The following is a 15532-nucleotide window of genomic DNA, read 5'->3' as shown; positions in this document are numbered from 1 at the left end:
ATATAACAGCGCATAAAAATAAATAAATAAAAAGCCAGAATTATCTGAGCTTGAAGAGCCTCTCCAGGTGAATTACTGTGCTGACAAACATATTATTTACAAACATTTGAATCATCCAGTCCATGCTGACAAACACAGACTGGTTGCTTCAAGTCCAAGGCCATAATCAACAAAACAAAAAAAGAATTATTCATATTGATTGTTTTAGTCATGAATAACGAAAATCATGAATATCCCATAGAAAAAAGCTCTTTCAGTATTTCAAACCTTGCCTTAACAATTGAAAAAAAAAAAAAAAAAAAAAAAAAAAAAAAAAAAATCATCCAAATCGGTTAAGCCATTTTTTAGTTTTAGTGACACAAACCCACAGCAGCTCATTTTTATGTACAGAAATGTTACCTGGTGTGTGTGTGTGTGTGTGTGTGTGTGTGTGTGTGTTGCACTCAAAAATCTGATAATTAAGTCTCAGTGGGCCAAATGAAACTTAGATGTATCCAGAGACCTTATGATGATTCACAAGAACTAATTACAAATGAAAGAAAGCCTTTGGTGAGGAGTTACATGTTAGCAGCATAAGCAGTTTCAGTGTACATTATGTCTCTCGAGCAATTCATCTCCCGATTCAAAGCTATGGAATAAATATCCAGATACACTGTGTTTGTTTGTAACATTGGTGATCGCAATCAGACTGCCAGACAGTCACAACTGCCGTGGCTCCAGAAATACTCAGCACAGGGTGAAGTCTGCCGAGCGAAGAGGTCAGGCACAGACAGCAACCTGTGGAGATGGCCATTAGCGCAGGTAAACGGATTAGGCAGCCTCAAGGGCGTGCTCGGCATGACGAGCCGGTCGCGCAGCTGTGTGGCTGGATTGAAGATTTTTTAGCAAACAGAACACAGCATGTTGTTATCAATGGAGAGACGTCTACAGACGTTAAGGTAACCTCTGGCGTGCCACAGGGAAGTGTTATGGGACCATTGCTTTTCACAATATATATAAATGACCTAGTAGATAGTGTCGGAAGTTCCATGCGGCTTTTCGCGGATGATGCTGTAGTATACAGAGAAGTTGCAGCATTAGAAAATTGTAGCGAAATGCAGGAGGATCTGCAGCGGATAGGCACTTGGTGCAGGGAGTGGCAACTGTCCCTTAACATAGACAAATGTAATGTATTGCGAATACATAGAAAGAAGGATCATTTATTGTATGATTATGTGATAGCGGAACAAACACTGGTAGCAGTTACTTCTGTAAAATATCTGGGAGTATGCGTGCGGAACGATTTGAAGTGGAATGATCATATAAAATTAATTGTTGGTAAGGCGGGTACCAGGTTGAGATTCATTGGGAGAGTGCTTAGAAAATGTAGTCCAGCAACAAAGGAGGTGGCTTACAAAACACTCGTTCGACCTATACTTGAGTATTGCTCATCAGTGTGGGATCCGTACCAGATCGGGTTGACGGAGGAGATAGAGAAGATCCAAAGAAGAGCGGCGCGTTTCGTCACAGGGTTATTTGGTAACCGTGATAGCGTTACGGAGATGTTTAATAAACTCAAGTGGCAGACTCTGCAAGAGAGGCGCTCTGCATCGCGGTGTAGCTTGCTCGCCAGGTTTCGAGAGGGTGCGTTTCTGGATGAGGTATCGAGTATATTGCTTCCCCCTATTTATACCTCCCGAGGAGATCACGAATGTAAAATTAGAGAGATTAGAGCGCGCACGGAGGCTTTCAGACAGTCGTTCTTCCCGCGAACCATACGCGACTGGAACAGGAAAGGGAGGTAATGACAGTGGCACGTAAAGTGCCCTCCGCCACACACCGTTGGGTGGCTTGCGGAGTATGAATGTAGATGTAGATGTAGATGTAGATGCAGCAACCAAAGGGCTAACTGAGGAATCTCAGAATATACTACAATCCCATACATATCACTCCCATAGGGACAGTGAAGACAAGATTAGACTAATTACAGTATGCACATAGGCATTTAACCAATCATTCTTGCTGCACTCCTTATGTGAATGGAACAAGAAAAATCGTTACTCTGTGGTACAACTGGAAATACCATCTGCCATATACTTCACAGTGGTTTGCAGAGTAGAGATGTAGTGTTCCATTTTCTAACTTGATGAATTGTTTGTTCACCATACCTCGCCTCTGAGTTCTTGTAACCTTATTATTTCATCTCACTTGCATGACTTAAAAGTGAGCTATGTGAGACTTTTATATTCAGTCTTCTTTACAGTTTCATTCTTACAGAATTCCTCTCCCCACCCCAAACCACCCAACTTCTGCCAATTGTCAAGAAGTGACATCAACTCTACAGTCAGTCTGTAAATGAGTAAAATGTGAGCAAATTTATTTACGCTATACACAAGGTGATTTGAACTATACATAACTTAGTCTCTTGCTTCTCTGTTCCACTTTAGCACTCTTACAATAACTGAATTGTTTATAGAATAACGTTGATCACTGAATATGAGAGTCCATCACTGAATATCAATAGCAACATGCTACTAATTAGTTTTTGTATTGGTCTCACTGCAAATCTTCTGGGATCTTTTCAGTCCGTAGTGTGCATCATCTTAAAAAGATGCATGGAGGGTTACATTTGCATTTGCATGCTGCGAGTCGAAGTGAAGACGGCATCCTTTGGTGATTTCCTTAGTGTCACACATAGGAGGACAGTGATTCCCAGAGAGTGTGGCTTATGGTGGTCCACTGGCAACTTGTTTAAATGAATCTTCTTCCACAGAGACGTGAGTGGCGCATGGTGTGCCATGTGCAGCCAACAAAGACACTGTTAATGCTGCATTCCACATTCCTCCCCCCTCCTATCCTCCCCCCTCCCCCCTCCCCCCTCCCAAAAATTGCGCACTATGGTAGAAACCACCAGGAACATCTGTGAAAAACTGGAGGTAGGGCAGCCATCCAGAGGCACAGGTGGGTGCAGCGGTGATGCTGCTGAGGTTGCCGAAGACTATGAGATTGATCCAGGTTCGATGTCCGTGACTGATGTCACTGTGAATGGAAATGGATGTGACTACTGCAGCACCAGTTGTGTAGGTGAGCAAGGGCTGAACTCCATGATGGAGTCATCTGTCAAACAATGAGCCCTAACATCAGGAACTGTCAAAGGCTACTTAGGGGCTGCAGTCAAGGTTGCAGGCAGTATTTCTGAAAAATGAAAGTCTACAGTAGGATCACAAGAATAACAAATACGAAGTTAGTTGTTGTTGCATTGATGAGTGGCCGGCCACTGTGGTCAAGCTGTTCTAGGTGCTTCAGTCCGGAACCACGCGGCTGCTACGGTCACAGGTTCGAATCCTGCCTCGGGCATGGATGTGTGTGATGTCCTTAGGTTAGTTAGGTTTAAGCAGCTCTAAATATAGGGGACTGATGGCCTCAGATGTTAAGTCCCAAAGTACTTAGAGCCATTTGAACCATATGAGCCATTGATGGGTGCCTTTTTTGACCTGATTAGTACAATGAGCTTGGCCAGTCATCTGAATGACGATGCCAAGTTCCTAGTTATGAGGCTTGTTTTATTCATGATAGAGAACATTGTCCTTTGTGTGGAACTGTGGAACTTTATAGCGAAGTTGGCATCCAAAGCAGGGTGTTGAGGATGAAAGAAATGCAATAAAGTGCACTTATGACGAACATGTAATAATTCTGCCAACATGTTGTGAAAAGGCAGAGTAAGATAGATGATGAGAAACAACAAAAGAACAATTTCCCTCCACTGCGAAACACAAAGTTTGGACATCTGCCCCTCTAAAGTGTAAATGTAGTGTTCAGTTTTGCCATTTGTCTGATTAGAGAACAGAGCAATTTGGACATGCTGAGTCCATTTTGTTGGCAAAACTGTTGAAATTGCAATGAGGGGAATTGTTAATCATTGTCCAAAATGGTAGTTTGTGGCAATCCTTATAAACAAAGGAAAGAAGCGAGTGCTTTGGTAGTGCAAGTGTTGTCTAATTCATTAGAAGGACAAATGCATATCTACTTTATGCATCAACCATAATTAGCTAGCGTGTGTTCTGGAAAGGACCAGCAAAATCAATGTGGATTCAGTGCCAAGGACCCTCAGGTTGAGGCCAGTTGAAAAATCATTTGCACTGTGCTGCTTGGTTGCCCATGCAAGCTTGGAAATGGGCAGTCATTGATTCAGTCTGCTTACGAAAATCAAGCCATATAAAATGCTGGCATGCTAGCTGCTTAGTTTTACGGGTTCCCCCATATCCCCTATGTAAATGAGTCAAAACATTTTCCTGCAATGTTGTGGAAAACATGACTCATGTTTGTTCATTAGGAATATGAAATGCAGTTATGCCATTCTGAACAGAATGGTATTTTTGCTCTACTGTATCTGAGATTGATTTCGGACCTGCAGGCCAACCCATCCAAATGTTGTACCTCAGAAATCACATACTGATTGTGTTGAGTACCTTGTGGGGTCCACTGACAGTGGGAAAAGCTTGCAGTGCTTGCAAATTAGATTGATCAATTTGAAGACAAGAACCTTCTAGGTGCATCAAATTCCAGATCACTTCCCATATGTAAGCAAGACACGATGTTTGCGCTAGCATTTTGTGCCATTGGGCGATAAAGAATTTCATATTGGTAATTTGAAATAATTAATGACCTACACTGCAGAGTCTTTGCTGTATGATCAGTCACATCTTTTGTTGAGAGAAAAAGAACAGTCAAGAGGCTATGATCAGTCACAAAAAAAAAAACATAAAATTCTGCCATGCAGATATTTAAATTTCATGACACCTATAGCTAAAACTTCCTTTTTCAGCTGACTGTAGTTGACTTCAGTCTTTGTTAGCATCTTAGATGTGAAAGCAGTTCAGTGTTACCAATCTAGTGAGATAAAACTGTCTCTATTCCATGTTATTCTGCATCAGCTGTAAATATTACTGGTTTCCGCAGATCAGAATGAATAAGACATGGATGACAAAACAAAGCATTTTTCAACCTTTGAAATGGTTGTTCACATTCTCCAGTCCATTGGAAAGGAACATTTTTATGCTAGAGGCAATGCAAATGAGCAGCAGTTTGCACTGCATTTGGAGTGTATTTAATGTAATAAGTAATTTTTCCAAGAACTGCTTGTAGTTCCCATAAATTTTTAGGGGAAGATATCAAACCATCTGAAATCGAAGGTACTCCACACAATGGTGAGGGCAGTTGCATTACATACTACCTGAGCACTCACTATATGTCATTTAAATGCAGTTACTGAGAAGATCATTAGGATTTCTCTAGTTGAGCACATCAACAACACAATGATCTGACAACTGGCTGGAGTGGCTCCAGTCAATGAAAATATGCAAGAATGGAGACTTCAGTCGTATGGACACATCATACTGGCACCACCTACCTTGGTCATCCGCTCAGCCTATCATCTCAGTGTTGAAGGCCAGAGCCAATGTGGAGACCTAAATTACCTTGGCTGCATTTAATAGCAATAATAATGATGATGATGATTATAATACCTGCAAGGTGATCCATAAGCTCCTCAAAATGGGGAAGACTCAATAACTGTTTGAGTGTTGGCTGTAGCTTTAAAGCTTGCTCGAAGTCTGATTTTCCCATTTGATTTTCTTGCGATAACTAACAGAGATGTCCATTCACTTGCAGAAATGGGTTTCAAAACCTCATTGTCTTCCAATTTGTTGAGCTGAGAACAATTTCATCAAGAATAGCTTCAAATGCCAAATGTGTGCAGTAAAACTTTGGTTGTGTATTGTCCTTGAGCATCATGTGCACTTGAAAATCCTTTGCATATCCCAATGTATCATTTAACAAATGTCCATATTTTTCATGCAATTGGTGAATGCTGGCATGAGGCACTTAAGTATCGATAGCATGAACATCATCTTCAATATCTGGACCAAACAAATCAAATGCATCCAGGCCAAAAATATTGGTACTAAAGCATGACTGAACTACTGTGAAAGCCACTAATGTAGTCACATTTTTATATTTTGCTTGCAAAGTACATGTCCTGAAAACAGAGGTACATACGCCTCTGTAGACTGTGAGGTGCAGATGTGATTTCTGTAGCTTAGAATGCCACAGATGCTCATATCTGTTCCATTTAATTAAAGTGACTGAAGCACCAGTGACTAACTGAAACAGTGTACTTTGATTGCAAATCTATAGAGAGAAGGGCATTTGTGCCTGCTTAGTACTATCCTCAATTAGTGTTGCAACAACAAGCATGTTAGGGTCTAGTTCCACAAAGTCTTACACTGCCTGAGATTCAATCATTTTGAGTACATCAGTGAGACCAGGCTTGTGATGCTTTAAACTCTCAGCCCATATTATGCTGCCAGTAAAGTTCTGAATAATTGCATCACAAAGCATTTCATCATGAAATGAAACTTCACATGCACATTTAAATTTACAATTCCTAATCATGTCCTTGAGTTCAGTGATGAACTGATGAGATTGATTGCTATGATAACGCCTACCATAATATTTGGAACAAGCAGCAGCTACACGAGTCTGTGACTCAAAAAATTCATCAATTTTGCTAATGACTTCCTCATAGAGTAGGGTTTGGGCTCTGCTTGAGGAAACAGCTTCTTACACAATATAAATATGTTCACTTTTGCCATAGAAAAAAGAAAGGATGTTGTGGGCCACATGAGATTTTGTGGGCTGCAAAATGTTGCTCCAACTGCAACTGGTTTTCCACTCAGTCCTCTTGTTTTGCTCTGAAAGAACAGAAGGAAGGAGGCAGCACTTGAACACAGGAATTCTGTGCTTCAACTGTACTTTGCTGCTGGGCTTGTTGTGCATCCAGCAGTCTGGTAATGCTCAACAATTATGTTTGTATTTGTTGGCTCTGAAACTAAATAAGTGCAGTGTGTGATGTCTCTCCTGTGGTTGCCATTTTATACAAAAAATATTCCACACACTTAATAGAATATGAAAATAGTAGAAAAATAAACAGTAAATTTCAATAATTTTGAAACTGCTGGGAAAAAGTTGATTAATTTGATTATAGGTGACACACAATCCTGTTCCATGGATCCACAGTGGACATGGCCTGAGTCCCAGAAATGTCTGTTGTGTTGATAGTTGGAAAGAGGTGGTGTAGAGTCTACAGACATTCAGTAAATGAGTAAAAACATGAGTGTATTTTTTACACTTTATACAAGGTAATTTGAATTATACATAACTTAGAATCTCTTCCTTCTCTGTCCCATACTAGTGCTCGTACAATAACGGAATTGCCTGTACAGTAATGTTGATTACTGAGTATGAATTCCTATTTCTGGATGTCAGTAGTGTCTTGATAGTTCATAGTTGTTGTAGTTGTCTCATCCGAAGCCTTCGGAAATCTGGCGGAGCTCCATGTTCAGCATCTTAAGACACATGGAGACTTAAATCTGCATGCACAGAGTTGAATGGAGGGCGGCATGGTCTGGTGGCCTTTTAGCACCACTCATAGACAGATGATGTGATCTAGAGTGTGTGTGGGTTGTGGTGGCACACTTGAGTCCATTTACATGAATTCTCTTCCATAGAGTTGTGAAAGGCATGTAGCACACTGTGTGTGGTCGACAATGACATGATCAGTTGCACAGTCGGTCCCTTCAGGCCTTATTTATTTCCATCCTCTCAATTTTCAGATCCTTTTATGGTAACAATTTGCCAGATACAACATATTGTTTATGTTATTAGTGTAATTTCAGGCTCGTATATCTACATAAAGTATTGAAAATGTTCTCAGTATAGATTCTGTGGAAATATGGGTTTCACATTCTGTGCTTAGCAACAAAAGAAGATTCTCAACAATTATGAGAGGTGGCTCCAGAGAGAAACTTTGTGAATCCTCTGACACATGTAATTATGGTTGTCACACTTTCAGGCAGCTAGCAGATAAGTTTTAGATTTTTGGACTGCAAGGGAATCTTGATACATTATAACCTTTCCACTTCCAAAGAACACATAACACGTAAAATATAAGAAATCTGAAGAGTGTTTCCAATAACCAAAAAATAGACAGACAAAATTTGTGACATCATAGGAACTTTGTAATATGGCTGACCAACATTACAGAGTTAGAAATAGAAAGATTCAGCTCCTATCAGTTAATAGTGCAGTGTATATTCCACAAAAATCTCATCAGAAGAATTTTCATCTACTGCACTTCGTTATTCTGCAGCTTTATGAAATGTAAAGATAAGATATGGCACTTCAACATAAGAAGAGTAAAAGAAAATTAATAAGACTGGATTTTAACCAGTTACCAAACATAGATATTACGTATTTCTGAACTGTGTATGGATATGTGAAAAGTGAATACCGAAACACCGAGATAAAAGGAAGCAACAAATACAGAACTGGCAATGGGAAAACTTGTCTGTTTCCTTAATCTTTTAAACAATCATTTAACAGATTACCTGTACTTCTGATTGTGGACTCTTCACTCAACAATAAGCTGAGTATTCACAGTGTTATCGCAAAGACGTTGTATCTCACTGCTGTACGGAAGATGAATGCAGAAAGATACGCAAAACAAGAAGTGAAATTAGTCATTTTGCATGAGATGGTGGACTCTAATTTTCATTCATTTTCATTTTTAAAATGTCAAATACAAAAATGCTCACTTTAGTGTAATCGCTTCCACAAGTACAAAATACATAAAATGCAACCACCTCAGAATCCCACATTCCCTCTTTTGCTTTATAGTAGGACCTCATGCAGTTTCTTATGACACAGCTGACAAAATAGAAGCACTTTACCAACATGAAAAACATAAAGACACATTACCTAAAATGCATGTGATTACTGATGCCCAAAAATATTTATCTTCTTAACTCTTACTAAACTTCCAACTAAGCCAAAAGTTTCATGCAGAAGAAACTCATTTAATGAAGCTGAGATACTCTTCCTCCCCTCCTACCCCCCCCCCCCCTTACCCCTCTCCCCCCCCCCCCCCCCCAGGTAAACAAGATAATGTATAGGATAGTCAAAGTATAGAATTGTAGCACTGAAATGGAAATAGAGAACCTCATGGTTACCGGTCACACACAAAAGAACTGTGAGTTTCTTCACAAGTACAAAATAATGCAGTCAACAAGAAATGTACTTCAATGCTCTGGCGACAGTGCTGCAAATGAAACACAAGTAAAATGTACGAAAAGTCTTTTCATGGCAAGATGCTTGTCCAGCTTCCAGCAGGCTAACTGTGAGCAGTGCAACATTTGCAGTTTGTCATTCTGCGACATCTGTCTGCATCAAAAGGTGACAGTGGCAATGCCTGCTACTTTGAGGTTCCAGTGGTGGACTTACTGTGGCATACTATACTTTAGACAATAATTGTAAATTCTGAGTCTTAAAAATAGAATATAGACTCCAAAAAGAATTTTTTTTTCTTGAGATATACTTTCCCAGTCCATCCAGTTGTGTACTATTTAAACTCATTAGTAAACTATTTTAAATCAAATTTTTGATCCTCTCGAATGAAGGGGGTGAAACTAACACTCATCATCAGCCACCCTGAAATGACTGTTGTATTAGACAGGAGTAATAGCTTCAATGTGTATAATTATAATCCTAATCCTTATCAGCACCAACATTGAGTGGCCCAGGTGAGGAGAAATTGATGGTAATTTAATCAGTTGCCCTCCCAATTGCTAATCTAGTCTATTATCCCTATTTCATGTTGCTGACTATTGAACATTACCCAAGTCATGTGCACCTACAGGATGGAAAGATATGTGATCAGAGGCTAGATATGAAAAAGAACACATTTAAGACACTACATCACTCCACAAAGGTGTTTGGCAATGGAAAATTGAAGTTTCATATTGTCCAGATATGGCACCATGTGACTTCATGGTGTCAGTTCCACCAAGAATGTACCTTGCTGACAGATCATTTAACACCGCAGGTTATTGAAGACATAGCTGGGGAGCACAGTCGATGAAAAGTGTCTTTCAGGTTCTCACACCAGAATAATGAAAGATATGAATTCAGAAGATTTTGTGAAAGTACTAGGAATCTTGGTATAATTATAATTTCCCATCACAGTGTTTTCCAAAACTTGATTACATCTTTAAATCTTTAGTTCAGTTGTAGCTTCTGCCTCACTAAAGAAAATGGGCAAAAGTATAATTAATTCTAGATGTATTTTTATGTTTGTCCTATATTTAATGTTAGATTTCAATTACAGTTTTTATTATTGCCTACAGCATCATTTCTTTGTGATATGTTATCGGAATAAATGTGACAAATAGAACAAATTTTGGGCTTTTGTTGTAACTTGCACATTATAGGGTATGTTACTTGTTACTTCATTACTAGTTGTCAAGTAGTACACATTTATTTTTGTAAATTTCCATATTTTTTACATTGCAGCTTTGAATGAGTTAATGATTTGTATTTAAGTAGCCATATAGTGTACAGGGACTGTGGCACCCCAAAACCTTCCCCTTTTTTTTCTCCAATTGTACCACTAACGTCTATCCCATGGAGACATTCAAACAATGTTGGGGTGATGTGTGTTGGCAAGAAGATAGTAAGCCATGTTTTCTTGTACCAGCAACCTGGTTTTGGTACATTGGAGTCATGCCATAAAAGACATTTGAATCAACTGAATCTATCATGCAAGTTACAATTGTCTTCTCTCTTTTCCCTTCCAATGAATTTTCATCATTGTGTAGTTTATAGGGTATAACTTCCATTCTACGTGTTATAATTGATGTATTCCATTATGGTGAACCTTCTGACATGGCACAGTGGTGGAACACTGTAGTCATATTTGGAATGATTGCAGTTTGACCCCCTTTCTAGCCATCCAGATTTAGGTTTTCCATGATTTCCCTATATCTCTTCAGGTGAATCCTGGCATATTACCTTTGAAAAGGCATGGCTAGTTTCGATTCACATCCTTCCCCAATCTGAGTTTCTGTGTTGTCCCTACTGACATCTTCAACAGGATGTTAAACCCTAATCTTCTTTCCCTCATTGTGAAAAGAGGGTAGCACTTGGGTTATTTTCAGGCACGATCTTTTTTAGTGCTTAACACAGGTATCACACTTCTTGTTAGAACTTGTTGGTATCAAATCTCCCATTACGCTGGAGAGTTATTCTTCTGTTTGATCATTATACTTTCTTTTAGTTTTTGGGAAGATACCACACATTTGCGAATTACTTGTGTATAACAGTAGATACTGAAAAAGTTACATTACAGTTCAGTGCCTCTGTAGATTATGGTTGACTTGAAGTGTTAAAAGTAGTTGACCCGTTTGACAGCTACATGATGACCTGGCATCCTCATTCATAAAAAATATATAACACAGAAACTGTAGTGATTCCCCATGATATTTGTACCATTTGAGGCTGCATCCAATATAGTTGTCCTTTCAGCACACCCTCAAGACATCCATGCAGGACAGATTCAGTGAATAAGGAAGCTATGATACCAAGTGAAAAAACGCTGTCCTTGATAGAAGACACTATCTGTGCTAATACATATGCACGGTAATACATGTTGCTCAATGGTATATTGTATCATATTGTTCATTTACCATTTCACATTTACACACACACAGGGCAGGTCATGTAGTCAACACAGTACTGCTATCTGTCTACAATAATCATCCAAGGATGTAGGCATATTATTTTATTTTTATGGCTTCATTCTATGTGAAATATCCATGATAACTCAAACTCCACACAATAAAAATCTCCTGTATTTTACTTGCACTTAAGTCTATATCATTTAATGTGATTTTACTCTATTTAAGAAACTAATGGTTCTAGTGCCAATATAGTGTAGAATGGAGGATATATTAGTAGGCAAGTTGTTTTGTGTGCAAATAAATCTAAGCATCGACAGTAAAGTGAGAAATTAAAATTTCACAATTGATCAACAGTTATTAGGTCAGAGTTCAGAGTAACATAAGTATACCAGTTGATATTTTTTAGTTATGCATTTAAAAATAAAGCAGTTGCTTTACACAATTTTGTTGTAATGCATTTAAAAGCAAAGCAGTTGTGTAACATACAGTAAACTATATATTTTTTTGTTCTTTTTCCAGATCTTTACTGAACAACGAGACAGGCAATCACTAATTAGTTACAAAGCCATATTAGATCCTCAGTCAGATGACTACTCTTACGCTGAGGGTGCCCTTCAGTCTTCAGTAAGTAGCCATCCTGGTGTGTTGTTTCTGTTTCAAAATATGAGCCTTAGCTAATTTATTTTAGTTAGTAACATGTTCCATGTGTCCTCCATAAATAATAATATAGAATAGTATATCAACAAAAATAATCAACTGTAGAAAATGTAATGTAATTGCATAGATAAAAAATCTACTCACCGAGCAGTGGCAGGAGAACACACATGTAAATGTACCGGTATAGAAATCTGCAAGCTTTCGGAGGCAGTGTCTCCTTCGTTCGACAGAAGGTTTGAAGGAGAAGGAATATGGCGAAGAAAATGACTGGTGAGGTTTAAGAAATGGAGAGAGTTTGAGAGTCACCCAGAACCCCAGGTCAGGGGAGACTTACCAGACAGGATGAGAAGGAAATACTTGATAGTTGGGGACTGCATGGGATGAGAGTTGAAAACCTGAGAGCTTAAAGGTGGAAGCTAGAACAATATGCAATACAGAGATTACTGACGAAATGTTGTGAATAAGTTAATAAGAGTGGGGATTCAGAGAAAATATATATCTGAGAAAATAAAAGATATAGAAATCCAAAAAGGGAGTGAAGAAAGAAATACAGATACCGAATAAATTAATGTAAATTAAGACCAGGTAGGTGGCAAGAATCAAGGACCTGATGTAATGCCAGTACCCACGTGCTGCGTTCTGAGAAACTGGTGTCTGGGTGAAGAATCCAGGGAAACAGACACCGAGGTCACGACTGCCATGTTGCAGAGCATGCTCTGCAGTAGGATATTGTGTGTTGCCAGTATACACTCTCTCCCTATGGCAATTCTTCCTATCTAATGACTTGGTGGTAGTCATGACAATGCAAAAAGCCAAAAAGTGTTTACATAACAGCTGGTACATGACATGTCATTTCACAGGTGACTCTCCCTTTGGTTGTATATGTTTTGCCAGTTACAGGACCGGTATAGGTGGTGGTAGGAGGTACATAAGACAAATCATATAGTGAGGATGATTACAGGGGTAGGAACCATAGGTTAGGGAAATGAGTGTAGAAGGAGCGTAGGGTCTGAAAATGATATTGCCGAGATTGGGAGGGTGACAAGAAGCTATTCTTGGTGTGGTGGGCAAAATGTCAGACACAGCGGATCTCATTTCAGGGCATGATTTTAGGAAGTCGTAGCCTCATCAAAATAGTTGATTAATACATTCAAGACCAGGATAATACTGAGTGACAAGAGGTGAACTTGTAAGCTGTTTTTTTTTTTTTTTTTTTTTTTTTTTTTTTTGTGGAGGGATTGGCAGTACCAGGATTTGATGTGATGGCTCGGGAAATCTGCTTTTGAACTAGGCTGGTGGGGTAGTTACATTTAATGCAATCAAAGAAGGGAATGGTGGCGTATTACCGTAAAGAGTCTCCTGAGTCTGTAAAGAATAGCTGACCCTCAGTGAGAATGAGGTCAACATCAAAGAAAGTGGCATAGGATTTGGAATAAGACCATGTGAAATTGAACTGGGAGAATGTATTTAAATATTGCAAGAATTTTAACAGTTCAGTCTCACCTTGACTCCACATGGTAAATATGTCATCAGTGTATCACCAAACTGCGGGCTGAAGGCTTCGGATCCCAGGAAAGCTACCTCCAAGTGACTCTTGAAAAGGTTGGCATAGGAAGGAACCATCTTGGTTCCCAGAGCTGTTTGTTTGTAGATCTTCAAAGTTAAAGTAGTTGTTGGTTAGTATAATGTTGATTAAGATGAGCAGGAAGGGCATCATAGGTTAGGAATCAGGTGGGCGGTAATTGAGGAAATGTTCAGCAGCAGACAGACCATGTATGTGGACAACGGTTCAATCCCACATCCAGCCATTGTGATTTAGGTTGTCTGTGATTTCCCTAAATTACTTGAGGCAAATGCTGGGATGGTTCCTTTGAAAGGGCACAGCCGCATTCCTTTCCCATCCTTCCCTAATCCGATGAGACCAATGACCTCGCCGTTCAGTCCCTTCCACCTAGTCAACTCAACTCAATCTGTATGTGGGGGATGTTAGTATAGACAGAGGTTGCATCAGTGATGAGAAGCAAGATGTGTGGTGGGAGTGGGATGGTTATAGATGTCAAATGATCAAGGAAATGGTTGGTGCCTTTGATATAGCAAGGAAGTCTTTGTACTATGGGTTGCAGGTGTTGTTCAACTAAGGCAGATATATGTTCAGAGGGTGTTTTGAAGCCAGCAACTATGGGACGGTCAGGGTTATAGGGTTTCTGGATTTTGAGAAAAAGGTAAAAGGTGGTGGAGCATGGTTTGGATGGGGTGAGAAGTGATATAGATCTATTACTTGACTGGGAGTATGTAAGCAATGGTTTACGCCAGCTGTCTGACACCTCCACATACAGCATCTGCAATCAAGATTCCATTCTTGTGATGCAAATTGACCTCCTGTCCCCCACTAAAACCCCAGGCCCCTCACCAGGACTAACATCTCGTTCTATGTTGTTTAAACTGTATACACTGTCCAGTCACATTAATGTGACCACATGTGAAAAGCCTTTACAACCACCTTTTGCAGCGTGGACTTCTGCAAGATGTGCAGGAAGGGAGTCAGTAAGGTTCTGGAAGGTACAGGCAGGGATGTGGAGCCATGATGACTCTAGTGCTGTGGCCAGATGCGCTAGGTTTCTCGGTTGAAGATCCATGGCGTGAACGGTCTGATCAAGTTGATCCCCAGATTCTTGATTGCTTTTAAATCTAGGCAGTTTGATGGCGAGGGGAGTGTGGTAAACTCATCCTGGTGCTCTTCAAACCATGCATGTACACTGCAATCTATATGACTTGTTCCATTGTCCTGCTGGCAAATGCTATCATCACAGGGGAAACAAATTGCATGTGTGGGTAGACATTGTCCCAAAGGATAGATACATACTTGTGTTAATCCATTGCGCCTTCCAGAATGAAAAGATCACATTCACGCCGTATGCATCAATGGCCATCTGTCCGATGGAGCATAAAATGTGATTAATCTGAAGGGGCCACTTGTCCACACCCAATGGACATCCAATTGCAGCATTGATGTACTAATTCCAGCCTTTGTTGCCACTGAACAGCAGTCAGCATGGGTGTGCGAACCAGGCTCACACAACATTTGCTGAACAGGCATTGAGGAGACACTGTTGATAGCACCTTGCTTCATCTGGGCGGTCAGTTGCTTAACAGTTGCATGTCTATTCGCCTGTAAACATCTCCAAAGCCACTGTTTACCCCTGTTATGTATGGCCCATGGTGTCCCACAATCGTCCCAACACGGGTTTTGGGTAGCACTATTTTGTCATGCGCAGCTTACTTACAAAACTGTTTCAGAATTGCTTCCACCCTTTGCCTGAAAG

The 15532-nt window shown here is 39.8% G+C and overlaps 1 protein-coding gene across 2 annotated transcripts in view; it reads left to right on the top strand.

Moving 5' to 3' along the window:
- The window catches only part of LOC126248244 (spermatogenesis-defective protein 39 homolog), a 122831-nt gene that overhangs the window by 104061 nt on the left and 3238 nt on the right, over positions 1 to 15532 (top strand). For both annotated transcript variants that reach the window (XM_049949094.1, XM_049949095.1), the window contains one exon: positions 12072 to 12176. In XM_049949094.1, the coding sequence (XP_049805051.1) occupies positions 12072 to 12176 (105 nt within the window). The remainder of the gene's footprint in view (positions 1 to 12071; positions 12177 to 15532) is intronic.

This window comes from Schistocerca nitens, chromosome 3 (genome assembly GCF_023898315.1).
Source record: "Schistocerca nitens isolate TAMUIC-IGC-003100 chromosome 3, iqSchNite1.1, whole genome shotgun sequence".
Classification (NCBI taxonomy): Eukaryota; Metazoa; Arthropoda; class Insecta; order Orthoptera; family Acrididae; genus Schistocerca; species Schistocerca nitens.
Note: the sequence above shows the minus strand (reverse complement) of the source record. Positions and strands in the feature narration are given on the sequence as shown.